Source organism: Syngnathus typhle, linkage group LG10, assembly GCF_033458585.1.
Source record: "Syngnathus typhle isolate RoL2023-S1 ecotype Sweden linkage group LG10, RoL_Styp_1.0, whole genome shotgun sequence".
NCBI classification, from domain to species: domain Eukaryota; kingdom Metazoa; phylum Chordata; class Actinopteri; order Syngnathiformes; family Syngnathidae; genus Syngnathus; species Syngnathus typhle.
Genome location: NC_083747.1, coordinates 739,302 through 765,725, shown reverse-complemented (window position 1 = coordinate 765,725; position 26,424 = coordinate 739,302). Strand labels below are relative to the sequence as shown.

Sequence of the window (26,424 nt, the reverse complement as noted above, 5' to 3'; positions counted from 1 at the left end):
CTAGGTCAGTACTGTAAAATTAATAGGCACCTTTTGTAACATGAAATTAGTATTTGCTCATTCAAAGACAGATCAACACTTGCTCCGAGTTCGAGGCAAAAATGACACTGCATTACTTATAAAGACAATCCATTTAGTTCAATCGAAACAAGAGCTAATACAGAGATTCGCTTTATGCACAAAAGTATTAGTGGTAGCCATTTTAGCATTGTCCATTGTTCTTTAAGACTTCTCAGTAGAACTCATTGATTTTTTGCTCCAACTCCTATTGAAAGGAAAACAGGAGAGAATTAGTAGCGATAACATTCACGGCTAATGCTTATTGACGTACGCTAATTACATTGATCCTAGCCTGTGTTCATCTGTCAACAGCATGATTAAATACTATACCAACCATTATTAATGCAGCTTTATGATGGTCTCTTCTGTGTCTGTAGACACTTTGGCAGAGGAGAGCATAGAGTTTCTCCAACTTGTGCACCTCATAGCCATCAGTCTTTGTCACCACTTTGTCCAAGAGCTCCTTGATAAGAATAAAATGATGCACACCGCATTGCAAATGTATCCATGATGTGCCATGAGCAATCAATCAGTAGCCCACCTTTAATTTGTCCCTGTCCACCACCAGTGAAGGTTTTTCCTGGTCATGGCTTTGCAATGCCTTTTCCATATCAAACTGCTGCTGCTGCTGCTGCTGAACAGAGTTCTTTGAGGGCCAAGTCATGCACGTCCTGCTTCTCTCTACGACATAAAACACAGAAGCACATGTTCTGGCTTCTGTAGGAACTAATGAGGTCTTGTCAAGATGCACGGCGGTGAAGCCAAACCTGCGACAGAGTCCTCATCTCCTGCGAGGGCTCTAGAGTGCTCTGTGCTGGCACTCTCTGTGGTAACCACCTCCATCGGTTCCGGCTCATGTGCTGCAATCTTGCTCTGGCTTTGGCTGCAGGCTTGGCCACAACCTGTGTACAAGCGTCCCTGGTTATGTCCTTCACCGCTCACGGCACTGTGCCTAATACTGACTGGGTTTTGTGGCGTAACTTCAATAGCCGACTGATCTTTGGCTACGATATGGTTTTGTGTCTGGTGGTCAACGTCCCTTTTTTCACTTTCACTCTCAATAGCGTCCTTCAAAGAAGCTTGAAGCGCCCCTTTGACCTCCTCGCCGTCTTCGTCAAAAAGCTCCGGGGTCAGCACTTTCTCCGTCTCGGTGTCTTCGGCGTCTTCGTCGTCTTCGCTGCTTAAGTGACTATTGTCTTTACAGACGTGAGGAGAGGAAGATGCCTTCTTTGAATAGCAGCCCGAGGACCAGCGACTCTTCCGGCGTTTTTTTCTCTGCACTTGAGGATCCAGATAGGTATTTGTTAGGACCGAGTGTTGTGACTTCAAAAAGGACCAGTTGCTCTACCTGTGCTTTTAGGAGTAATGGACGTCGTCGAGGAAGCCGTACTAGGAATCCATGCCGTCGCGGCTTTGAACGGCTCTTTTGGTGGCGTCTTCTCAGTCAGCTTATTAGCCTCAGTCACAAGTTTGGCCTGTTTGGGGAGGGCATGGGAAAAGGAAGGTGGCGTCGACAAGCCTGCGGACAAAGACGAGCTTCCAGTGAAAAAAAACGCTGACCTAACTTCTCATGCATCGGAATTGGCATCAACAAATCTGGCTCAATGTAGTTTCTTGGTTGAAGGCGTCACTCACTCCCTCACTCCCTCACTCGCTCGCTCGCTCACTCACCTCTATTGCTACGTGAATGTTTGATTTGATCACAAATCCTCTCAAAGTTTTCATCCAATTCATGTCGTACGATGGCGTGCACCGTGTCTTTAAGCGCACAGGCCTTATGGCGAATCTGGCGGCCTGGAGGAAAAGGAGAGAGAAAATAAAATCAAATTGAGATCAGAATGGCCGTGCCATCTACAGGTCCTTCATTCTAAACGGGCAGCGTGTACCTGAGGGGTTGGTGTCCGGGTTGTATTCAAGCGCATTCTTCCAAATGAGATCCACATCTTGAAGAAAGTCTTTGACTGTTCCATATTGATGGAGGTCAATGTTTGAAAGCACGGTTGACAGGTCCATAGGCTTCTCGATCACAGCAGCATAATCGGGAACCTTTAGAAGGTGAGAGAGAGAGAGTGCAGTTTCACGTTCAAACAGTGACCCGAATGCCATATTTGATGGATGGAAATGGGTGCTTTGGCGCCCCCGAGCGGACAAATCCAGGTAACTGCCTTTCAACCTTATTTTCAACGAGCAAGCAAAAAGTGAGTTTGGCGAGTAACACTTTGGAAATAATGACCTCCTCTAGATCCACAGGCTTTGTAAAAGCTTTGAAGCGTTTATCATGGGAGAGGCGATTGGTGACGTCCCGCAAAAAGAGGCGGAGCTCCCTCAGGGTGTCTTCCTCTTGTTCAGCCAGTTTTTGGGCTTCCTGCTCCACCAGCTGACGTGGCGGCGGCGGCGGAGGAGGAGCAACAGGAAGCACCTCCAAGGAGTGGGCTGCTGGAGGCGGAAGTCAAAAGCTTGATTTTGCTTTTCAACGTCACATTTAAGCATGTTTCTCATTTAAAAAAAGCATCAAGTTTGTCTCACGTGACTTCCTTTTCGAGACCGGAGCTTTGGCGGCCTGGTTAAGTATTAGGTCTTCGAAGAAATGTCTTCTCTCCTGTTTGCTGGGGACTAGCACATAATAAACCTCCCCATAATCAGCCTTAAACAATTCCTGAACCTGCAGAGAAAAGAGAGTGCGGTGAGGACAGCAAGCGGCGCTTCACCCATACACCTAAGACCATCTTGGTAACATGCTACCTCAAAACTGAGTTGAGAGTACTCCAGACTGCAGGTTGCCAGGAGCAGTATAGGAGCGAAGGCAGGGAGGGAGCCAAGGAGGCTGAGAAAAGTGGCTTTTAATGAACAACCCACCGTCTCCCACCACTGCCCAATGTGGGGGATGTACAGGACACTGGGGGAGGTCCGCTTGGCTTCAACAAAAATCTGTATCATAACAAATACATCCATCAACACATGAGCGCAAAATTGCTGATTTCACACCAACGTAATCAATCAGCAATCTTGCAAGAAATGAGCGATTGTCACCTACCTGTGCACAGGTCTCCTCTGGTGCCGTGGAACTGGCTCCAAACAGCACCGCCATGTCTAAAGTGTACACTGTGAATCTTTCAAGAGAATGGAGAAGGGCGGGAGCCAGGTGAGCCGTTTGACCCGAGCCCGTTCGACCCTCCAAAAGGAGCCTGGGACGGTGAGAGGTGGGCTGGCTCAAGGCGCTTCTATGCAAACGGAGACAACCACGATGAGCCTTTCTCCCAAAACCCGTCACCTTTAGACAAAGGGGACAACCTTTCCATGCTGAGAATTCCCTTTGAGGCGGTGGGCTTTTGAGGGCTCTGCCCGTCGGGCCGCTCGTCGTCGTCGTCGCTGAACGCCAGGTCGTCCTCGGACACGCGCGGATGATCTGGAAACACAGCCGCGGCGGCCCTGAAGAGCGACTGAGACTGGACGTTTGAAAGTCGACAGCGGCTGGCTACCTTGAGTCCTCTTCCTTTTCAAGCCCTGCTCGGCATGTGGGAAGACTTTGCTGACCGTGTGGAGGATCTCCTGCAGAGCGGCGCTCAGTAGGGGACGGATTGCAGGCAGCAGAGCCTTGGCTGGGGACACTACCGTCCTAAGGATTACATATAATGATATAATGATTTTGTGTCATAATTTGAGCTCGAGAGCAAGACGCAAAAGTGATTGAGCATCAAGAAGCAAAAGGGATTTCTACCTCTGCGCAGCCGGCACCATCTTGGTCATGGCGGACATGAAGTCTTTGGCTGTGATTGCGATGGAACTCACATCAAGCAGCAGTTTCTGTGACGAGGAATAAATTTGCGGGTAGCGGCGCCGTAATGCGCACAGCGCCGCCTCCGAACACACCGCCTTAATATCAGCGCCGCAATAACCTACAAGGGAAGAGAAAGACGCAATTGTGAAATCAAAAGCTTCGATATTTGCAATCCAATACACCGGAGACGTTCAAACTTCATGTTGCCAGGTGATTATGAACGTCAACTGTTCAAAGCTCAGCGTTTCGAGAACAATGCCAGGACTTGCCGACACATTCGTCGGCCAACTCGTCCAAGAAATTGTCCGAAAGAGGAGGTGTCCACCGTCTGGTATGGATCTTCAAAATGTCTCTTCTTGCCTGCCGGACAAATTGAGATGGCAAATAACCGAGTCAAAAGACTTGATCTCCCTTCATGTTGGACGGAGCAGAAAAAGATTCTTTCAGCTAAGAATGTACAAGTGACGAAGCACGTCAGCACCTCTCTGTCGGGCAGGCTAAAGAAAAACTCTCGGTCGAAGCGGCCCGGGCGTCTGAGCGCCGGATCGATGGAGTCGATTCTGTTGGTGGCGCCAATCACTACAATCTCTCCTCTGCCATCCAGTCCGTCCATGAGAGCCAGAAGAGTTGACACGATGGAACTGTGGAAATAATCCCAAAAAGATCGATCACTCTTTTACTGTACGATGTATTATTTGGAGTGGAGTGTTTGCCAAAGCAGACTTTTGACATGAAAGCCAATCTCAACGAAGCGTGAAGACAGTCAGGAACATTCCTCGCCCCATGTCGTTGACACGGACGACGGCACAAAGTTCAACCGTAACCCTGCGTGCCCTCGTCCAATGCTCACCTGTGAATCTGATCCTGTCGACTGGACCTGACCGGAGCCAGACCGTCGATCTCATCAAAGAAAATGATCGATGGGCGCATTTGGTGTGCCTGGATGGGATCGATGAGAACGATGGAATGCTTCTTTCAAAGCCACAATGGAAAGCAGATGATTTGTACTGAGCAAAAGAATGGGACGTGCTGTTGACCTGCTCAAAGAGATGGCGGAGCTGTCTCTCAGACTCTCCCACCCATTTACTGAGGCAATCGGCCCCCTTCCTCATAAAGAAGGACACTTTTCGTTCTCCCTGACTGCATTCGTTGGCCAAGGCTCGAGCCACCAGCGTTTTGCCAGTGCCTGGGGGACCAGAAAACAAACAACCCCTACAAAACAAAACAAAACAATACAGATTGACACGTTACATAAGATGATGTGGATGCTCTTCCTTGTTTACCTGGGTGGCTGGATGTGGAACCTCTCAAAGACTTCTGGGTAAAGCAGGGGGAACACCACCATCTCTTTCAGGGATGAGATGTGTCTGCTCAAGCCTCCGATATTGCCAAAGCGGACCTGCGTAATATGTCGTCGTCAGAGGCAGATTGGGTTTTTTTTTTTCCTCCACCATTTCCTTTGCTCACCGTTCTGTCTATGTGCATGGGGTCAATGAGACCTGCTCCAGTTTTCATGCGATCTTTGTGAATTCCCAGCAAGTCATCTTTCACAATGTTCATGGGTAGACTACCGTGGAGAGAAGAAAAAAGGAAACATTACAGATGCCCACATGCTTTATTGAACGAGGAAAGCAAAACAACAACGAGGATTGGACTTCTCACCTGGTGACCGAGCGGCTCCCGCTCTTAGTTTTGCTATTCGGCCTGGCCCTTTGAAAAGGCTCATCTTCTGAAGAAGTCGACGTGGAGTCACTACTACGGAGGGTGCGTCTCGTCCTGTTTGATACACAAAGACATCTCACATCAAGTTTGAAAAGATTGACGACCGTGTGACGAGCGAGCCAATAAGAAACGGACAGAGAGAGAGAGCGAGAGAGAGAGAGAGAGAGAGAGACCGAATGTCAAGTGTGTCCCACTGACCTGCCGCTCCTCCTGTTGTAGGGGTTCTGATGGGCCGCCGAGCCAAAGGGAAATCTGCGTCGGCTGGGGGACGAGCGCTCCTTAAAGTACACGGGGGGGCGCTTTCTGCTCACTCGGCTCTCTCGAGCTTCTCTGGGCTCTGGCGTCGGGACCAAATCAAGAATAAAAAAATCCAATCAAATGCTCACGTGAAAAAGAACAAGTTACCATCTTGCGGCGCCTGGTAGAGAACGACATTTTTTCGCTGGCGGAATTCGTAGCGCCTCTGGTTGTCTTCGTCAACTGCGTCCTCATCGTCGTCAATGTCGTCGAGGTCATCGTCATCCTCGTCTTCATCTTCGTCCTCATCGTCATGATCATCTTCATCCCCGATGTGAAAAGAAAAAAAAAAAGGAAATCCTCTCACTTGTTTGGATAAGATGATCATATTCATCAGGATAATTCTGTCCTGAGAATCTGATGCCATCCATGTACTTGGACACTGATCAAAAGCTCCAAAGCATTAGGCGCTGGCTGGCTCACTCACCTTGGTTTTCCTTGATGTCCACGTTGGTCTTCTGCGATCGCCTCACTCTGCCTCTGGTGTATACACCCAGCTACTCACAGAAAACCATTTGGCGTCATTTCACAGCCGCTTGATGGAAACAATGTCTTTTCATGCATGGGGTGTTCATGACCTGCTCTTCGTTGTTCAATCTGCGTCGCAACTTCTTCATGTCGTCCATCTTTTGCAGGACAGCCTCTGCCGTGCTAAGGCAAGGCATCACAAGGAATTTGGTCTTTGCTTTACCGACGCTCGTAAATTGTGACATGAATGTAGTTGATGTGGCGAGTTCAAATGAATATCATCAATGTGGAAAAATTTTCCGGACACTCACTTGGTGATGAGGCGGTCATAAAGGACGGACTGATTGCGGGAATTCAATTGATATTGGGTGATTCTGGAACTCCGTCGTAAAGAGTGTTCCACCTCGTTGTCGGGGCTCCTGAGGTTGATGCGGCTTCTTTTGGGCGTGGAAGTCCCTTCTACCTCGTCTGGAACATCTTGAACATGAACACAAAGCAGTTTGTTGCCCTATCGCACGTCCGATAAATGGAAAAAGGAGAATGACGTACCCCCTTGCACTTTGTCGCAGGATGATTTTCCTTCCTTCTGCAGTCTGGAGGATTTCCTAAACGCGTCGAATGGTTACTTACCACAATAACGGCTCAATGTTACATGAGAAAGAGGCTCAGTCGCTCGCTCGCTCACCTGGTGGCATAGCCTCCGGCCTTTGGTTGCAGGTCACTAAAGGAGACCTCTAGTTTGGCTCGTTGGCCTCTGGTCTTGGGAAAGTCGCGGAGACAGCTTCCCGACTGCTGCTCGTCATCTCCCTGGCGGTCACAAAATGACTTTAGCTGTTGAGAATCGATTGCAGCCATGGTCAGGTTACGCACTTCCCTGAAACTAGACCAACTACAACTGTATGCCAAACATCTTCGGGGACCGTTGTTTGGTCTCACAACTCAATCCAATCTACAATTCAGCATTGTCCGAATAAGATGCTCATTCATCAGTGATGTAACCTGGGGTCGGTCCTCCAACATCAGACACCCTCACCCAAGTCAACCGCAAGTCACAATATTGGTCAGTATGAATTGTTGACTCCCGATTTTGGTCACATCATGTCATGTTATTTGACTACTACTGTCAGTTTGTCCGTTTAGCTTAGCCGCCGGCTAGCAACAACATAGCGGCAAGTGGCGTGAGGTAGGACATCTAACTGGATGCAACCTTGCGACTGAACAAGCTTTAGCTCTCACTCGATTGTGTTCGGGGCTGCCCAGGTGATGTTCTCGAGCGCGGCCGGTTCGCGTCGACCGGGGGTTATTTCTCCGCGAAGCAGGAACGAGAGACAGAAACTCCGAGCTTGTGTCCAACTCCATCGACCTCCTGTTTGGAGTTGTTGCCACCGGTTGAACACCGTCGCCGCCGCCGCGTAGCATTCCCATGTCGACTCCAGCCCTCAGTTATAAAGGCACGAATGACGGGCGCTCGGTCACTACAGCACTCCAACGTATCCAAAGTTGAACGTCATCAGCATAGGAAAGCTAGACGGCAATTCGCGGCGGCCGCCATACAGCTTCGCGCTCCTCTTCTGCCTTTGATTTCTGGCGCCACGAATGACATCAGAGCAGTGGTGGTAGAAGGAGCTGCCGCGAGACAAAATAGACCCGAGGTGCAATTTGCTACGAGAATTAAAAAACACCCAGGGGGTCATTAGAGCCCCGTGACAGCGTTTCTTTACGAAAGCCATACTCAACTTTTAATTAATGGCCGCCAGATTTGATAGAATAGAGTAAAAACGACGTTGGGCGGAAGAATACATTGGCCGTACCACTACCGGTAGTTTCAGAGCGCGCCTTAGTTAAGGCGATGTTGACAAAGAGTTTTGAAACACCCACACAATACGAACCCGGTTTCTTTTTATTATCTCAAAGAATAACTGATCCACCAACATAAGAGAGCGAAAAGACGTTATCCTTCCTTGTCAGAAAAGGAGGGAAATTACGTCAAACTGCTGTACGAGCAACTTTATTATGAGAGGTCATCTCAAGTATCCCACTGGCTCATGGTGTTGACTTGCAAAATGAAATCAAGTGCTGATTGTGCACTTTCATCAAATGTAAGTCAAGGGATGTCAGTGGAAGACTTGAGGTTTAACTCCAAAGCACACGTACGTAGTAGACGTGTGCAGTAGCCATCAACCACATTCTTAAATGTATAGCGTGTGACAAACCACTACAATTAGGGTAATAAAAAGGCCTTTTAATTTGGTTAAGATTGGCTTATCAATTTGGTACGGCGTTGATGAGACAGTACTTGGGGTACCCCAAATCATCATGCCATTAATCATCTTGGAAATGACAAAGGAGAAATGAATTTCATGCAGTTGCTGGCTACTTCACTATCCTGTCTACACTGAGCCTCATCCCATCACCATGCATGTCCTTATGCAATGGCTGCCAGGTAGTCTTTCACTTCTGCCGGGGTGAGTCTCTTGAAGCCGGCCTCGTTGCAGATGCCAACCTCAATGTTCTCCTCAGTCATCTGACCTTCGAAACTCTCCTGTAATCATAAAGAAATTGTGAAGGACGTTTCTTTGTGAACATTTATGATCAGGAAATTGTACCTTTAATGTCAGGATGGCTGTGTGGATGGCATCTTCCAATTCCAGGTCATTGTTATACCTGGAGGATGAAAGCCAATTAAAAACCAATCCGGTATGCAGTATGGTACAATTCTCAAGATGCAGATAAATGTCCAGTGAAGATAATGACAATAATAATAGAATGATAATAACAACATTGGCAGAGTAGTAATAGTAACCCTTTTAGGATATGTTTTATCTCAATATATTTTTGACCAGTCTGGTTGAAATGAAAAATACGCACACACACACACCGTAATCCTTGTTGTGATATGCAGCTGATAACAGAATGCAATAACTGTACAACATGAGTGTGAAGCAAGCTACCTTTTCTCAAGGAATGTTTTTCCATTAACGTAGTTTTTTCCCATGGCTGTGGCTTTCCATGCAAAATATGCTCCCTGGGAAAGGAAAGATGGGACGGGGGACAGCGCTTCAATGAATACTCTTCTGTAATTATATGTACTGCTGAATCCAGTTTTAAAAATGCTCAATTACGAAAGGAATCAGGCAATCCGATTTTTCCTCAACTTAATGCAGTCTGGTGAAACTACTCATGACAAATAAGAAGGATACAGCCCTGGAGATGGATCATTTCTTCAGAAAATGAAAAGTGAACTTACTGAGGGATCTGACTGGAACAAGTAGGGCTGGTCTTCATCCCATCCGGCTATCAACAAGGACACACCAAATGGACGCACTCCACTGTAGAGAAGAGAGAAAACCATCACAGCGCAGTCACATCAAACGATATCGTACATCACTGACGAGCAAATACAGCCAAATAAAGTCCAAGAAAAATAAAACACGTCTTTGATGAATGCAAGTGCAAAGTCACTGATAAGTCTAAGTAAGCTTCGCCCACCCTGACTGTGTGTACTCTTGCATCACAGATGCCACTCGCTGGACAAGCTGGCCTGTGGGGATAGGTTCTTGGTAAACAAGGAAGTACTGTTGTGCCAGCTTCCTGGCTCGTCGGACCAAAACCCTGCAAAATACAACATTTATTCATCTTTCCTTTAAGAACCACAATAATATTTGACAAAAAGCACTTTGAACAAATATTGAAAATTCCCTGCCCCCACCTGTAATCAGGCCCCATCCCGCTGTACACCATGCCTATGTGCTTAGTGATGGGCTCTACTTTGTGAACACTCTGCTCATCATACAGAATAGACTTCTGTTTCTTTTCTGTTGCCAGGACAACCCCATTGGAAGCTGGAAAAAAAAAAGATAGAAAGCCATCAGACCTCCAAAAGCATTCACAAATGAGTCGCTACGCAATTTAAGCTGAATCCTAATGTAAAAATATGGTACCTGAAGATTCAAAGGAAAAAGTTGTGTATATTTAAGAAATACCAATTTTAACATTCATGGACCTAATCGAAACTGCAATGTCAATTAAATTGGCGATGAAAGGTAACTTGAGAAAATGCAAATCAACAAGAAACAGCAACATTAAGAAATCCTTACCTTTAATGCCGACTGAGGGGGCTCCAGCAGCTACCGCGGCCAGTGCATATTCAATCTGCACCAGTTTGCCAGAAGGGCTGTGGAAAGGCATGCAGACGTTTCATCGAAATTAGGACTCAAAAAGGAGCGTTAAGGTCAACAGAAATGGAAAAAAAAACATTCCTCCACTTAGCGAGTCTACAAGTGAAAGCAAAACCTAAAGGCTTTGATAAGGTAAAATGACCTGTCGCAAGACATTATCGGAGATGCCAGGTAAAAGTAGCTCACTGAACGTGTCAATGTGCGAGTTGGATTTACGTACAGAACAGAAAAGGCGTATAAAATAGTTAGCAACATGCTAATTGTACATGGAGCTGATTCATTGCACTCCCAGACAATGACAGTGCATACACATCGGATGCTAAGTATATACAAATATTAGAGACGGCATACCATTTATTTATCTATTGCGATTCAACAGCAATTATTGTAAGCAGCATGTTTATTGGATATATTTGAATGTACGGCAATTTTATAGAAGTTTACCTAAATGTGGTCAGAGAGAAACTGTAGCCGCGTTCCGCCATTTTGGTTTTCTTCTTCTCTGGTAAATTGGCTGCAATATTAAATAAGAAACACTGCCACCTAGACAATTTTACTATAAATGCCCTATCACCACAGCTCATTCTTGTAACGTAAACCCCAAGAGTAAAGTTCCGATTTTATGTTTAGAATAGGTTGTTTTTTTTCATGTAAAATTAAAAACACCCAAAACACATCATTTTCAAGCCAAGGAACTTTCTACCACTAGGCGGCAATAGCGTGCCGCATGTGTGGCCGAAACGGAAGAGAAGAAGAAGTACCTTGTCGCCCTTTAGTGACGAACGTATCAGTGACCGTCAAGTGTTTGACATGTTTAGAAGAGAACCAACGTGGAACATCAAATGAATTTGGCTGCGTTGATCCACAGTTTAAGATGCTCCTTGTTGAACATCGAGAGCAAGCTCCTGCAGGTGGCTGGGATAGAACAACGGTTGGGTGAGTTTATAACAACCTAATCCGGCAACTTGCTCCTCCTCTCCTATCTGACATGATCCCTCGAAGATGTTTGGAGAGATGTCTTTCGGCCGGCCAGTGATGCCATTGTGTGTGCAGTTCCAGCCCTGGCAATGAATGGCTCCAGCCTGCTACCTTCTGTCGAAGAGCAGAGTGGAGCGGGAGCCCACGGCGTTCTGGACAGCATCATGTGGATGGCAGCACCCAAAAAAAGACGCACCATCGAGATCAACCGAACAAGGAGGAGAGATGAGACCAAACTTTGCAAAGTCAAGGTACACCCGTAGTCATTTATTATGTCAGCGCTATTATAAGCGACACTACATGGCATTGATAGCCAATGTGTTTTTTTTTCTGTTTGGGCCACTACACACAAAATGTCACTATCTATCACCTGGTTCATCTCTCCTTCAGCTGAACATCGAGCCTTGTCCAGAGTGCGGCCACCTAAAGCAGAAACATACCATGTGTGGCTTCTGTTACGCTAAAGTGTGCAGAGAGACAAGTCTGATCCGTCGGCAAATTCAAGAGATGGAGGGCGGTCCTCTGGCCGCCCCGACTGTGGAGACCGTTGTCTTGTACGCTGACGAGAAACCAAGCGAGCTGGACCAAGGAAAGAGGGTAGTGGAGAGGCCGAGGAAACGGCCCGCCTGGTTCCCCCACTAATGCTGCTGTAGTCTGACGCTACGTGCTGCACTACAAACCATTTGAATGCAGATTTAGTCATGTGCTCTGGTCTGTAATTATTGTGGCTTGATTTGAGCAACATTGTTTTGTGTCATCTGTATGTGCACAGCAACAACTTCAATCTCTTTTGTTTGGTAATAAATCATTACGTGGGAAAATCAAATCAACAAAAGCGTGTCATTTGTTCCCCCATTCATTTTCAGTGGTGCTATTTATTTAGTCAGGTCATGAGAGATCCTCCATTTTTTCCGACGTGAGAAACACTGCACTAGACGATGCATAGCTCGAGCTCCTCAATTTAAGCGAGCTGGTGACGCACGCTGAAGCTGCCTCTCAACACATGCGACTCGTGTTGACATGTTTTTATCCTGATGTGAGAAACTCGAAACAACGCAAATTCCTACACCGAGGCTTTATTGTGCGCAAAACTCAGAGCGCTTAGGGCAGTGCTTCTCAAATAGTGGGGCAAGGGGGGCGCGGTGCTATTCCTGGGGGGGCGCGTGTGACCCTGGGGAACAGGCTTTTTTTTTGGCAGTACTAGAATAAAGTGTAATTGCGCGTTTACTACAGCAGGGGGCAGCGGCGCTCTCATTGTTACTTCTGTCACGTTTGCGACAGTGCAACATTTTACGACTTACAAGACAAGTTAGGATAGTCACGGTGGGGAGGGGGGGCGCGAATAGTTTTCTTCTTGCTAGGGGGGGGCGTAACAGAAAATAATTGAGAAGCACTGGTTTAAATAAAGGTTAACCTAAAAAAAAAAAAAAAAAAAAAGTGAACCCTGAACTTTGAACCCGCGGTGACCCCGCGATGACCCCGTGGTGACCCCGTGGCCCCGCGGTGACCCCGTGGTGACCCCGTGGTGACCCCTGGGTGACCTTTGAACCCTGAACTTTTTACCCCTTGTTAAAAATCGAAAATGTGCACATGACCCCGTGAACTTTGAACCGACCTTTGACCCCTGGGTGAACTTTGAACCGTAAACTTTGACCTTTGACCCCTAGCTAATTACGTTTTTTTTTTTTTTTTTAAACCGGCATAGCAGAACGATCCATGGTCTTCAGATGCCGCGCTGTCGCCATCTCCTGGTCAGTTAGTGAAATGCTTTTGCTGATGTTTTTTTTTCTCTCAATTAAAACAAATCAATTAGCCAGTTGGTTTTCTTTATTTAATATCTATTATCAGACAAAACCAAATTGTGAATCAGTCACCTAGGCTATAGCAGAACAAACAATCCATGGTCTTCAGATGCCACGCTGTCGCCATCTCCTGGTCAGCTAGTGAAATGCTTTTGCTGTTTTTTTCCCCTCTCAATTAAAACAAATCAATCAGCCAGTTGGCTTTCTTTATTTAATATCTGATATCAGACAAAACCAGATTGTGAATCAGTCACCTAGGCTATAGCAGAACAAACAATCCATGGTCTTCAGATGCCACGCTGTCGCCATCTCCTGGTCAGCTAGTGAAATGCTTTTGCTGTTTTTTTCCCCTCTCAATTAAAACAAATCAATCAGCCAGTTGGTTTTCTATATTTAATATCTGATATCAGACAAAACCAAATTGTGAATCAGTCACCTAGGCTATAGCAGAACAAACAATCCATGGTCTTCAGATGCCACGCTGTCGCCATCTCCTGGTCAGCTAGTGAAATGCTTTTGCTGTTTTTTTTCCCTCTCAATTAAAACAAATCAATCAGCCAGTTGGTTTTCTTTATTTAATCTCTGATATCAGACAAAACCAAATTGTGAATCAGTCACCTAGGCCAGTGCTTCTCAAATAGTGGGGCGCGGTGCTATTCCTGGGGGGGCGCGTCAGTTGCGACAGTGCAACATTTTACGACTTACAAGACAAGTTAGGATAGTCACGGTGGGGAGGGGGGGCGCGAATAGTTTTCTTCTTGCTAGGGGGGGGCGTAACAGAAAATAATTGAGAAGCACTGGCTTAGGGCATCTGAACATAAGATAGAGCTGAAGATGCACATTTCACGCTAAAATATCTTTATCCATGAAAATGTTGCCAATCAAGTGCATGTCCTGAAATGTTCATTTCAAAAGACTAGATTTGAAGCTTTGATTGCGGTTAAGTGCATTTCGATCTGGTGAGTTAAAGCGAATGCTTCTTATTTGGGTATCCGGGGAGAACTCATTGTTTTAAAAATGTGACACAAGTCAGAACTCGGTCCATATTCCCTTTCTGATGTTCTTCTCATTTTGTTTGCGGCTTAACGTTCTCCCCGAGGAGGACTGCCTCGGTTCTCTTGTGTTTCTGAACAGTGACCTGCAGCTGCCAGTACTTGAGATAAACCCACATGAGACTTCCATTCTTCCTCTTGTCCACGTTCATCACGTTTGCACAATGCTTATCCCTCTTAAAAATATCTTGGAGATCATCCTCCAGGTTCAGTTCATCCAGGACAGGCTCCTTGACGGCTTCCAGCAGCATGTTTCTCTCCATCTCTAGGCGCTTGTCTCGAGGTAGGATGAGGGAACAGTAGGCGTTCTGGCGCTCCACCAGTTGAGCCTCGAGATGGCTCAGTGCGGCATTGGCTCTCTGGAACCACTCATTCTGTTGCTCCGTGGCCTGATGCAGGACAGCTCCTCCGGCTCCAGACTTGATATACTTTTGCTTCTCTTCTTCCAACCACTCATGCTCCTGATGGAGAAGATGAGAGATTGTTTGGTGCTCAAGCGATTCAATTCAATAGGTCAGTCGCCAGCGGTGTTTGTGAAACCCAAAAATGACCTGCTGTAAATGTTTCCGTTCTTCTACCAGGAGATGGCTCTGGGAGATCATGGCCTGCTTGTAGCCTTTCACCCTCTGTCTTTCCTTCTCGAGCTCCAGCTCCAAGGAAGCCACGGCTCTGCGCCTCTCTGTTAACGTCTCTTCATACCTGGACTCCAACTCGCTTTTTACCAGGAACACATCTTTGTTATACTTGGATTTGACCTTCTCGATCTCTCTCTGAGACTCGCGGGTCCAGATCCAACCTGCGAAGACAAACAAAAAGCATCTTTTCCTCAATCCCACCCATCGTACCTGGCAGTCTAACATGAACCACTTGCTGATGCAACTTACGAAATGCGGCCAGCCCCAGCATTGGCACCAGGAGAGCATAGTTCCACTGGTTGCCATCTGCGCCTCCCTCTCCTCTTTCTCCTGCGTCTGGTCGAATGTTCCATCTTGGGGGGTCATTCAGGTTGTTCATTGAGGCTATTGACACACCACGCAAACAAATCAAAACATAAGCAGTCACATGATCATGTGGGATTGAAAAACGATATTTAAGGAAAAGCGAAAATGTACAGACGTGTACTCCAGTACAAAAGTAAAACAGAGTTTTTATTGTGAATATCCACGGTAAAACCTTCACATGCTTGCAATGTTGACAGCCCGGCTAACCACAACAAGGCTAACTAAGTCAAGGCTACAAAGCTAGCTAACATGTAGGCTAACGCGCTCATACACCGCAGAGTGGTTCACAAATGCATCCAACGGGACTTTGTTATCCCGACGTCTGTTTTGAGGTAATGGTGTTGTGTCTCACCTTGAAAGGAAAGGTCACTTGTACATTTGTTCCGGTACCATATACCCAGCTTATACAATTTCTAACCCGTTGACGGTCCGTCTCTACATCAATAGGGAGGGGTGTTTAGATTGCTGTTATTATTACATGACATAATAAGCACACGTACAAGAGTATCTTAAATTAAAGCAAACATTACAATGTTCATTCAGCAAAAAGAGCGGCTGCAAAAGGTAGAAAACGTTTGCAAATACACTGTATGTATTATGTCACCCCTGTTTATCGGAGGGTGGTTCATTCCAGTCGCTCACAATACGTCAGCCTCGAGCTTGTCTGGACTCTCAAGTGTTGTCAGATCGGATCGGATCGACGTCTCACCTCTAACGGACAACATGGCTGCTGTTCAAGCTGCTTCTCGCCTCCTTTCCAAGAGGATATTATCCTCCAGGAAAGCAGTGAGTACTCGTTTAGTGTAGTTGTGCATGACATGGCAAGGTCCAAATGAAGGTCGGTGACGAATCGACTGCATTGCATTGCTTTCATAACGACTTGCGTAACCTGCGTTACGTAGCAAAGAAGGGCCGCTTCAATGTGACACTAGTTCTGCGGTGCTTTTAAAAGGCCACTAAAAGAGGTGTTCTGTTGCCGTTTCTTTCAAACTACGGACATATATATCTCCATTTTAAGAACGTTTGACCAAGTGTTATTCTTTTCCGTCAAGGAACAAGACTTCCTAGTCCTTGTGAGAAGGGTTGGGGCTCTTGTTGTTAGCATGGTTGTTAGCGTAGCATTACGTAGGTTTAGGAACTTCAAAACATTGGGTGAAGACCTCTTATTTCACGTCATAACGCATTAATAGGGCGCTGTATGGAGATAGCATCATCATGCTGTAGCCCAGGGGTCACTCATTCCGGCCTTCAACCTTAAATCCAAGAGATTCAAGAGTTTTTTAATTCGCCATGTTTGAGCGTGCCAAACAACTAATTTGACTTGGGTAAATAAATCACAGCCTCTGTTCAACATTTCGGTGACTAACAACACTCAGGACGTGATGTGAAAAATGGAAAATATTCTCAAACATCCCCTGATCTTAAACTCCCAAAAGGGAGTTAATTGATCAGTATTGTATTATGCATCAGCAGAGCTTGCGATAACAAATATTTTTGTCTTTGCTGCCAGGTCTCTGGTACGGCAGTCCAAGGTTCCAGGAATTTGCACTTCTCCATTTACGGCAAGAAAGATGCGAAGGTTTCTGACAGTGTGAGTTGAAATCATCATCATCATCATCTATTGAAGAGTCTGAATCTATCGATGTTGTGGGTCACTGTAATCAACGTAAAGGCTGTAAGGTTTTCTTTTTTCTTTACTCAGATCTCCAATCAGTACCCGGTTGTCGATCACGAGTTTGACGCAGTGGTGGTTGGCGCTGGCGGAGCGGGACTCCGGGCAGCTTTTGGCCTGTCTGAGGCTGGCTTTAACACTGCCTGTGTCACCAAGCTTTTCCCCACCAGGTCTCACACTGTTGCGGCGCAGGTAGACTCAATCATTTGGAATCAGAATTGCGCCTTCCAATATTGGAGATGACCATCAAAGCAAAGTCAATATTTGCCCAACGTGTACTCAAAGGGGGGAATCAACGCAGCGCTCGGCAACATGGAGAACGACGACTGGAGGTGGCATTTCTACGACACGGTGAAGGGCTCGGATTGGCTGGGAGACCAAGATGCCATCCATTACATGACAGAGCAGGCTCCTGCAGCTGTTGTGGAGGTTGTTGAAATTCACATACACCACCAAGCTGTTTTCAAATGAAAATCTCTCCGAGAGTGTCAATCCAAACATCAATCACGCATCATACTTTCATTTTTGACATCATTAAAAGCTGCCATCTAATCAAGGTTATGTTGTGCGGACTTTTGACGTCTTGCAATATCTCAAAGATAGAAAGATGCATTCTGCCTTCATGCATGTCACATGGTCTTTCTCTCTCCACTAGTTGGAGAACTTTGGCATGCCTTTTAGCCGCACAGAGGACGGTAAGATCTACCAGAGGGCTTTTGGAGGTCAGAGTCTGAAATACGGCAAAGGAGGCCAAGCCCACCGCTGCTGCTGCGTCGCAGACAGGACCGGACATTCGCTACTTCACACTCTGTATGGTCGGGTATGTTGGCAATACAGAAAGAGCCTTTGGACACGCGCACCTGTATACACGTTGAGCCTTTGTCTTCATCTCGCCTTCAGTCGCTGCGTTACGACACCAGTTACTTTGTGGAGTATTTTGCCCTGGACCTTCTGATGGAGGACGGCGAGTGCAAAGGCGTGATCGCGCTCTGCATGGAGGACGGCTCGATCCATCGCTTCAGAGCTCAGAATACGGTCATTGCTACTGGGTAAAGTGGCCGCTTTACCGTCCGGGCCGGGCCGCCCTTTTCCGACGGGATCTCAACAAAAGGCTCTCTCCTTTCAGGGGCTACGGTCGAACGTATTTCAGCTGCACGTCTGCTCACACCAGTACCGGGGACGGAAACGCCATGGTGACCAGAGCAGGTCTGCCCTGCCAGGATTTGGAGTTTGTGCAGTTCCATCCCACCGGTGAGAAAACAACACAAAAGGTTGTGTTTTCAAAGACCGCACGTTAGCCGTTGCACGACTACTCCCTCCCTCCATCTTTCCAGGGATCTACGGAGCCGGTTGTTTGATCACCGAGGGCTGCCGTGGCGAGGGAGGCATCCTGATCAACAGCGAGGGCGAGCGCTTCATGGAGCGCTACGCACCCAACGCCAAGGACTTGGCGTCCAGAGACGTGGTGTCCCGCTCCATGACCATCGAGATCAGAGAGGGCAGGTCATTAATTCCGACACTCTCCGATGCAAGAAGGATCTGGAGAATCTCTGCACTCTTTGAACTTTTGCGTGGTTCTTCAGGGGTGTGGGTCCAGAGAAGGACCACGTATACCTGCAGCTGCACCACCTCCCTCCTCAGCAGCTCGCCACCAGGCTGCCCGGCATCTCGGAGACGGCCATGATCTTTGCCGGCGTGGACGTCACCAAGGAACCCATCCCCGTCCTGCCGACCGTCCACTACAACATGGGAGGCGTGCCCACAAACTACAAGGGCCAGGTAAGTCCCATCGTTGAGCCGCCGCTCGCTCTTCTGCAACTGAGATGGTTCCGAATTTCTACCCGCCCGTCAGGTGATCACTCACACGAACGGCGAAGATAAGGTGGTCGGTGGGCTGTACGCCTGCGGAGAGGCCGGCTGCGCCAGTGTTCACGGTGCCAACCGCCTCGGCGCCAACTCCCTTTTGGACCTGGTGGTGTTTGGCAGAGCCTGCGCCCTCACCATTGCTGAGGAGCACAAGCCCGGTGAGGAATTTGTGGAGGCGTCCTGTCAAAATGCAAAGATTGCTTGACATTTCTGGTTGACAATGATGAATTGAAACTTGTGCTGACATGGTGACCAATTTGGTTTCTTCCGTCAAGGAGAGGCACTTTCCCCTCTTAAGTCCAATGCAGGAGAAGAGTCTGTGGCCAACCTGGATAAGCTGAGGTTTGCCAACGGAAGCTTGCGAACCTCTGAAATAAGGCTCAACATGCAGAAGGTACGCATGCGCACAGCACGCACGCGCGCACCTTGCACACACACGTTGCACACTATATGATTTTGTCCTTGTTTCCCCAGGCCATGCAGACTCACGCTGCCGTGTTCCGTACCGGCTCTGTTCTGAAGGAGGGATGTGACAAACTGGATGCCATTTACCAGACCATGGACGATATCAAGACCTTTGACAGAGGTAGGTTTCACATCAAGCAAGGCAAGTTCAGGTCAAACACGAGCGCTTTTGTCCATATGCCATAAGCAACAAAATCCGAAAGCTTCTTGTGGGCCTTGAATAGAAACCGTCCAACTGGAATTCCAAATCCATACTAGTCGGGGTTCTCTTGCTATACGCACCTTGTCACCCTTCCAGGCAGGTGGACTTGCAGTCGTTCACGACTCCACCTCGCTCCTGGCTTGTGTGCTTTTAGCCCGAATCAAATGTCATTGTCTTTCATCTCCATCCACCGCAAACGTCCTCAGGCATGGTGTGGAACACCGACCTGGTGGAAACACTGGAGCTGCAGAATCTGATGCTGAACGCCGTCCAGACCATTCACTCGGCCGAGCAGAGGAAGGAGAGCCGAGGAGCTCATGCCAGAGAAGACTTCAAGGTCTGTGTGTCAGCAGAGGGGGAATAATCCCTCCCTCCTCATCCCTTGCTCTGACACGGCGTCTCTTTTGGATCACAGGATCGCATCGACGAGTACGATTACTCCAAGCCCTTGCAGGGTCAGGAGAAGAAGCCCTTTGAGCAGCACTGGAGGAAACACACTATGTCCTATGTTGAGGCCAAAACTGGCAAGGTACTGACTGTGGCTGCTAGTTCTCTGCTGCCGCATCGTTGACCTCAGTCAATCAAATGATCGACTTTGTCCAAATGCAGGTGACCTTGGAGTACCGTCCCGTCATTGACCACTCTCTTGATGAACAGGACTGCGCCCATGTCCCTCCCGCCATCCGCTCTTACTAAGATGCCCTCCTCCAACCAACCATCATGTCTGCAAATGATCACTCACTATTGATGGTGAAATTGTTCCTGCAATACACAAAACATTCAAGGGAACTATGCTCATGTGTTTGAAGGTGTGCCGTGAACACATTGCATCATCCGTCTTTGCTATTGTGCCGGACTTGTGCCGGGCTTTTCCGAGAATTGCCGTGCTTTAAATGCATTTGATGTTTCCGATTAGGTTCAGTCGGCACAAGCTTGTGTTGCTGTAAGGCCGGGAAAGTTTGCCGCGTGTAAATATGACCTCAACGTACAATAAATAGAATGGGTCACATACTACTTGTGTGTTACAAGAGAAATACATACATTAGTGATCTCTTGGTGTGTTTGCAGTTCACAAGTGATGCAATACAAACGTAATCATGTGCTATAGTGCATGTACATCAATAACAAAACGAAGCACGAACAAATTCAGACTTGTGATGTACCATTTTTTGCTTTGCTTTCTCTTAAGTAGCAGACTGCTCTTTTAGCAAACGCCTCAAAAGTTTTGCCAACCACATATTGGTGCCTAGGCAATTGACGGGATGAATGTCAAGGAAAAACCAGTGCCTGGTTGGCACTCGCTCGCTCGCTCACTCACTCATTTCAAGTGGTGACTATTTATTTGCCTGTTTAGTTTTTTCCCTTTCTGCTTTCACCCTAACTTTGGGTTCATGTTGAATGAAGAGACAAAACTGTGTAGAAACACAAGTACTTTTCCTGTCCTGTAAAATGGGGCAAAAATGGAAAAGTAGCGATTATCTGAAGTACGACTCGTAAATTTGCAACCACAAAGACCGAAGCAGATTAGACGTGACTCCGCCCAGCCGCCCGCCACACTGAAGCAATCCACTCTTTTCTATGCCTTGGGTTTGCCATTAAAACGCAAAATATCGATGCTTGCATTGCAACTGTTCAACAATTAAAAGAAGTCCAAAAATTGAAACAGACTTAAGAGAGTTGTTGATCATTTCACCTTTTCATTGTAGTTTATTTTTATTCACAGCAAGTGACAACAACAATTATGGTGTACCTAATCACAGGCCACTCCATTAGGGAACAATCATGGCCAAAGTTGAACTGAAAGTGAAAAGTGCCACACCCGCCCTCACCCCCACCTCCTGATTGGCTGATGGCTTTGTGACGTCACTTATGGACACTGCATTAGGTACACCCCCATTTTCAGGTGTACCTAATAACAGGCCACTTCAATAGGGGAAAATCATGGCCAAAGTTGAACTGACCCCCACCTCCTGATTGGCTGGTGACGTCACTCGCACACTCCATTAGGTACACCGCCGCTTTCTCCTAGGGCCTTTTTTGCACCACGGACCGGTTACGTGTCAGAAATATTTTCGCGGACCGGCCTTGATATAAATAAATAATACATTTATATCAATAAATCATACATTTATAATAAATATATAAATACGACTGAAAGGAATCAAGTGATACGACTGGCATTAAAACAAGTATAAACGACATGAAAATCAAACTCACCATTCCGTTGAATTAGTGGGAGCACTGAGCTTGTTTCTCCGAAATGGTTAAGTGGTTAAGGTTTGTTTTGGAATCCAGGATGCTTGGTCTCCATGGAAGGCTTCATTGCCTCTGTCGCCGGTCGGCCGCCTCATATGATGCAGAGTGGGCTTGCTTGCTTGCTTGGCGCGTCAGTCACCTGTGGCGGGCGGCGATCAATCCATATTTGAAGTAGGACTTTCTTTTAAATGCAGCTTTCCTTTTCTTAAAAGTCGTAGCCTCTTCTTCTTCAACCTGTCACGAGACACAGCTGCATTTGCCACTCACTCGGTTCCATTTCACTCTATTCCAGGTTTCTCTGTAATCTTCAATCTAGCCACCTGAGGAGGAAGTGGAGCCAATGCACCTTGACGGACAAGACCAAAAAAAAAAAAATCGTTTACCCTAGGCACGCCAGTTGGTGTCGCTACAGATCTCCTAGTGACATCCGAACCGGAAGCACCCAATGGCGTCCTCCGCTCAACCCAAAGCACGCACGCACGCGCACAAGCGCACGCTGCGATAGGACCACCCCCATCGACCACCGGACGAAGCGAAGCGGGCTGGCGAGCGAGCGAGCGAGCATGTACGCGCGGCGCGGCTGGAGATGGGCCGTGCGTGGAGAAGACGGAGCCTCGGATAAAGGCCGATACCTCTCAAAACAGTCACATTAGAAGCGGCCGGTACCACCGAGCATGGGTCGACTGCGGAGAAGAGCTTGCGTGGCTTTCTTTCTCTTCACGCTCTTCATCTTCGGAGCCATGATGGCACTCCGGACCCTCAAGACCGGAGATGGCTTCTCGGATCTGGTTCCTAACACACTGGACCGGCGTTCCGCACAGCGGACCTCGTCCTCCTCCGGTCAGCAGCGCACCAAGGCGGCTGCGGTGTCCAACTCGGGTCCGGAGGGGAGCATCTTCGATGACGTGCACATCTTCTACTACGCGTGGTATGGAAGCCCGCAATCGGACGGCAAGTTCGTGCACTGGGACCACGTCCTGGTGCCGCACTGGGACCCGAAGATCGCGTCCAGCTACCCGCGCGGGAGGCACATGCCGCCCGAGGACATCGGCTCCAGCTTCTACCCGGAGCTCGGCCCGTACAGCTCCAGGGACCCGGACGTGCTGGAGTCCCACATGGAGCAGATCGCGGCTTCGGCGGCAGGTATCCATTTTCACTTTACACTGTGAGCAACTCCGGCCGGCGAAGAGAGAGTGAAAAGAATGTACTACGTTTTGGACGTTTGCTGAAAATCTTCCTGCGAGCAAAGATCAGGACCAGGGACAGCTCCCAGTGCTTGGATGGCGCATTGGGAGTCACCCACGCTTATTTTTTGGCGCATCCATTAAAGTGGCAATTTAACATTTCCTATCAAATGAAAGGAAGCGTCCGTTCCTGGCCCCGGGGACTGTCTTTTTCTCCAAATAATACAAAACTCAACTTTGTTTTGAATGAAAACTCACTTATTAACTGTGGCGCTTAGCCCAAAGCCCTGTATGCGTATTATAAGGATAGTTTAGGCGCCATCTAGTGGCAGGGTCTGCATTCCCTGTGAATAAGTTGATAAGAAAGCAAAAAAAACTCTTATTTACTTTGTCAAGGCGTTTTGGTTGAGACGTGCCTAATGTTATGTCCAATACGAATGCTTGTGGGCAACACAGCTAGCCCGAGAGAGCCCGGTGTCCAATAACAGCTCACGCGGTGAGCGTTCCGGACATTTGAGATGCATCAAGGTTACAAAACACGGCCATCTGTCGGTCCGACCGAGGTAGACAGATTGGATGCAACAGAATCTGCTTACTGAGACATTTGAGGCGTCCAAAGACTTTTTGACAAGTTCAAGCAAAGGACCTTTTGTATTCAAGCGGCACACTTTGTGACTCATCCTCCGCAGGGGTTCTGGTGCTGTCCTGGTATCCTCCCGGCACGGCTGACGACAACGGGGAACCCACTGAAGATTTTGTACCTGCCGTACTGGACGCCGCGTATCGACACAATCTCAAGGTAAAGAGAAAGAGGGAACGTTTCTGGCCCTGCCTGCTCCAAATGTGCTAAAGCGCCTCTAGACAACTTTTTTTTTTTAAGTTTCCAAAGAACTGCCGTGAAAGCAAATCTGCACAGGCAGTGCTGACATTTTGGGGACGGGCGCAGGCTCGCCGTTGGGACTCAACGTACGAGCTGAGCGACGGCGGACCAATTGCCAATTAGGTCGGAAAATAAATGTGCGCTGTTTGAAAGCTTATTGAAAGCTTATGAAAAATGTAAAATGGGCAAAAGGGGAGGAGCGTTTGATTCTGAGAACGAACCGACGTCACACGGAGTTTCGAGGAGGCTTGAAAGCTTCTCGTGTCTTTCTTTCTTTCTGGAAGACAGACAAAAGACAAGATGCTCTCCCAACGAGCGGCGTTAATAATGCAGTGACAGACGGACGGCGCTTTTGCTACACGGAAAGACAATCAGGCGACTGACTGACTGACGAAATCAATCCTCCGCTCCATAAAAATGCACAACTTGACATCGATTGGTTGCACAAGTGTGCATACCCTCTTCAGAATTGCCATTCAAACTCATGTTGGATGGGGGTCTGCCTAGCATCAAATTCATGCCACCCACTAAAAACACAAAAGGCCAGCAATGCACTTTTTTTGGTAGCATTATATAAACAGAAGACTATTTGAGTCGCAGCACACACCCACCCACCCACGCTGCTCACGCATGCATTGCGATATGTGCATCGCTTGCTGCTTGACCTCCAGCTTGAAGGGGAGCCCAAACTCTCTTTAGCAAATGTGTTGGCAGTAAAAAGTCACTCGGGCCCCAAGTGAGATTGAGGTTGGGGAATTGTGCACGTCATGTTTACCTCCTGGGACAATGCCCCATTCTGCAGGGGATGCAAATGTTCTGCATGCTAATTAGGTAGGCAATCCACAGAGTATTCTAAAGTGGAGCGCCACAAGGATCAGTGGCGAGTACAGCTCAGATGGATTTAACACTATGTCGAATGCATTGACATCCAAGAGATTTAAAAAATATATATTTTCTTTATTATATTATCTGGATGGAATTGTAAGAACACAGTCAAATCTTAATGAAAAATGCTTGGTGAGCTGGATTAAAAATCGTTTTTTCCCCCCCCAACTTCAATTACAAATAGATTGTCCTCCATTGTAATGCCGTTTTTCTCAATTCCTCCTGAGACATTTTTTCCTCCTACAAAAATGTGTTTCATGCGGATCATTAATAATTGAGAAAGTGCATACGTACAAGTGCCTTTAAATATTCAACTTTTTGAGTACATGTCATTTTGGTTCCCTTGTTACACTGCACCCCCCCCCCCCCATTAGTTGGAAAAACAACCTGAAGGAAATGCACCATTGCTATTCACGCAGTTCTTTTTTCCCAGGCGGCCTTTCACATCCAACCCTACAGAGAACGGAATGAACAGAGCGTGCTTGACAACGTCAAGTACATCATTGACAGGTAAGGTTCTGCTGCGCCTCCATCAACATCGACGTTCTGCTTATATAACGGGGGGGATACACTGAAACATCAGCTCTGGATATCCAGCTCACTCGCCGGTCTCTTTCACCCAAGGTACGGCGATCACGCGGCCTTCTACAAGTTCACGTCGAGCACGGGGAAGAGCCTGCCCTTGTTCTACATCTACGACTCGTACCTGACGCCGGCCGAATCCTGGTCGCAGGTGCTGACGGCCGGCGGCTCGCGCAGCCTGCGCGGCTCGGCCTACGACGGCGTCTTTGTGGCCCTGATCGTGGAGGAGCGCCACAAGCAGGACATCGCGGCGGGCGGCTTCGACGGCATGTACACCTACTTCGCCTCCAACGGTTTCTCCTTCGGCTCGTCGCACCAGAACTGGAAGGCCATCAAGGCCTTCTGCGACGACAACGACCTGCTGTTCGTCCCCAGCGTGGGGCCGGGCTACGTGGACACCAGCGTGCGGCCGTGGAACGGCCACAGCACCCGCAACCGGGTCAACGGGCGCTACTACGAGACGGCCCTGCAGGCGGCGCTGGACGTGCGGCCCGAGGTGCTGGCCGTCACCTCCTTCAACGAGTGGCACGAGGGCACGCAAATCGAGAGGGCCGTGCCCAAGAAGACGGCCGCCAGGGTGTACTTGGACTACCGGCCGCACGGGCCGCAGCACTACCTGGAGCTGACCAGACGCTGGGCCGAGAAATTCAACAAGGAGAAGGAGCAGTGGCTCATGTGACGTTCCAACGCTAAGAAAAAAAAAAAAAAGGCAGCAAATACGATAGAGCAACCTTGTGGTACAAAACCCAAATCAGAAGATGACGACTCGTTGCTGAAATCCAAAAATGTGACAAGAAGAGAGCGTCTGTAAATTTTGCTCGCCAACCTTGATCCGTCTCAATTGTGCTGTCACTAACCTCACCATCGCTCGCTTTTTTTTTTTTTCTCTCTTCGGAGTTTCCGGTTGCTTCTCCCAGAGTGGAATTGTTCACAATAAAACTCTGTTGTCCAGCGACAATAAGCGTCCAGACACGTAAATATGGGCTTTTTATTGTACAAGCGCTTTTAAAGAACAAATGTAGCATGCTGAGAAAATCCATTCAAATCCCTCAAAGCTTACAGACAGAATTGTTCCCCCCCCCTCCTGTTATACAAA

The 26,424-nt window shown here is 47.8% G+C and overlaps 6 protein-coding genes across 9 annotated transcripts; 3 read left to right on the top strand and 3 right to left on the bottom strand.

Annotated features, from left to right (window-relative positions):
- Window positions 1-112: 112 nt before the first annotated feature.
- LOC133160428 (ATPase family AAA domain-containing protein 2-like) lies at window positions 113-7,937 on the bottom strand. 3 transcript variants are annotated; one of them, XM_061288067.1, is made up of 29 exons: window positions 7,562-7,937; window positions 7,011-7,156; window positions 6,875-6,930; window positions 6,637-6,802; window positions 6,436-6,508; window positions 6,285-6,354; window positions 5,966-6,118; window positions 5,759-5,897; window positions 5,501-5,614; window positions 5,306-5,405; window positions 5,122-5,237; window positions 4,876-5,050; window positions 4,689-4,777; window positions 4,320-4,479; window positions 4,108-4,198; window positions 3,779-3,956; window positions 3,540-3,676; window positions 3,352-3,466; window positions 3,095-3,281; window positions 2,803-2,988; window positions 2,587-2,722; window positions 2,294-2,496; window positions 1,947-2,106; window positions 1,732-1,854; window positions 1,409-1,579; window positions 828-1,340; window positions 602-741; window positions 395-523; window positions 113-265 (listed from the first exon to the last, which is right to left on the bottom strand). In XM_061288067.1, exons 1-29 carry the CDS (start codon window positions 7,748-7,750, stop codon window positions 233-235), a joined length of 4,248 nt encoding a protein of 1,415 aa, XP_061144051.1. In that variant the 5' UTR covers window positions 7,751-7,937; the 3' UTR covers window positions 113-232. The 3 variants fall into 3 exon arrangements, with proteins under 3 accessions (XP_061144051.1, XP_061144052.1, XP_061144053.1); XM_061288068.1 differs by having other exon boundaries at window positions 2,294-2,493; XM_061288069.1 differs by having other exon boundaries at window positions 7,011-7,132.
- Window positions 7,938-8,202: 265 nt separating this feature from the next.
- On the bottom strand, window positions 8,203-11,050 carry psma2a (proteasome 20S subunit alpha 2a). Its single transcript, XM_061288074.1, has 8 exons — window positions 10,948-11,050; window positions 10,423-10,499; window positions 10,035-10,167; window positions 9,815-9,937; window positions 9,573-9,654; window positions 9,277-9,350; window positions 8,932-8,989; window positions 8,203-8,867 (listed from the first exon to the last, which is right to left on the bottom strand). The coding sequence occupies exons 1-8, from the start codon at window positions 10,986-10,988 to the stop codon at window positions 8,751-8,753; spliced, it is 705 nt and encodes a 234-aa protein (XP_061144058.1). The 5' UTR covers window positions 10,989-11,050; the 3' UTR covers window positions 8,203-8,750.
- Window positions 11,051-11,253: 203 nt separating this feature from the next.
- On the top strand, window positions 11,254-12,307 carry mrpl32 (mitochondrial ribosomal protein L32). Its single transcript, XM_061288075.1, has 3 exons — window positions 11,254-11,439; window positions 11,557-11,732; window positions 11,872-12,307. The coding sequence occupies exons 1-3, from the start codon at window positions 11,346-11,348 to the stop codon at window positions 12,121-12,123; spliced, it is 522 nt and encodes a 173-aa protein (XP_061144059.1). The 5' UTR covers window positions 11,254-11,345; the 3' UTR covers window positions 12,124-12,307.
- Window positions 12,308-13,836: 1,529 nt separating this feature from the next.
- Window positions 13,837-16,201, bottom strand: LOC133161276 (coiled-coil domain-containing protein 127-like). Of its 2 annotated transcripts, none has more exons than XM_061289651.1 (4): window positions 16,046-16,201; window positions 15,220-15,354; window positions 14,887-15,131; window positions 13,837-14,796 (listed from the first exon to the last, which is right to left on the bottom strand). In XM_061289651.1, the coding sequence occupies exons 1-4, from the start codon at window positions 16,059-16,061 to the stop codon at window positions 14,350-14,352; spliced, it is 843 nt and encodes a 280-aa protein (XP_061145635.1). In that variant the 5' UTR covers window positions 16,062-16,201; the 3' UTR covers window positions 13,837-14,349. The 2 variants fall into 2 exon arrangements, with proteins under 2 accessions (XP_061145635.1, XP_061145636.1); XM_061289652.1 differs by lacking the exon at window positions 16,046-16,201 and adding an exon at window positions 15,689-15,811.
- Window positions 16,000-21,208, top strand: sdha (succinate dehydrogenase complex, subunit A, flavoprotein (Fp)). Its single transcript, XM_061289648.1, has 15 exons — window positions 16,000-16,122; window positions 16,847-16,927; window positions 17,039-17,200; window positions 17,294-17,437; window positions 17,664-17,828; window positions 17,909-18,057; window positions 18,135-18,259; window positions 18,343-18,511; window positions 18,592-18,787; window positions 18,861-19,032; window positions 19,150-19,268; window positions 19,349-19,460; window positions 19,748-19,878; window positions 19,957-20,070; window positions 20,151-21,208. The coding sequence occupies exons 1-15, from the start codon at window positions 16,060-16,062 to the stop codon at window positions 20,235-20,237; spliced, it is 1,989 nt and encodes a 662-aa protein (XP_061145632.1). The 5' UTR covers window positions 16,000-16,059; the 3' UTR covers window positions 20,238-21,208.
- A 498-nt stretch (window positions 21,209-21,706) lies between these two features.
- Window positions 21,707-26,306, top strand: maneal (mannosidase endo-alpha like). Its single transcript, XM_061289650.1, has 4 exons — window positions 21,707-22,940; window positions 23,671-23,780; window positions 25,180-25,256; window positions 25,371-26,306. Exons 1-4 carry the CDS (start codon window positions 22,472-22,474, stop codon window positions 26,005-26,007), a joined length of 1,293 nt encoding a protein of 430 aa, XP_061145634.1. The 5' UTR covers window positions 21,707-22,471; the 3' UTR covers window positions 26,008-26,306.
- Window positions 26,307-26,424: the final 118 nt, after the last annotated feature.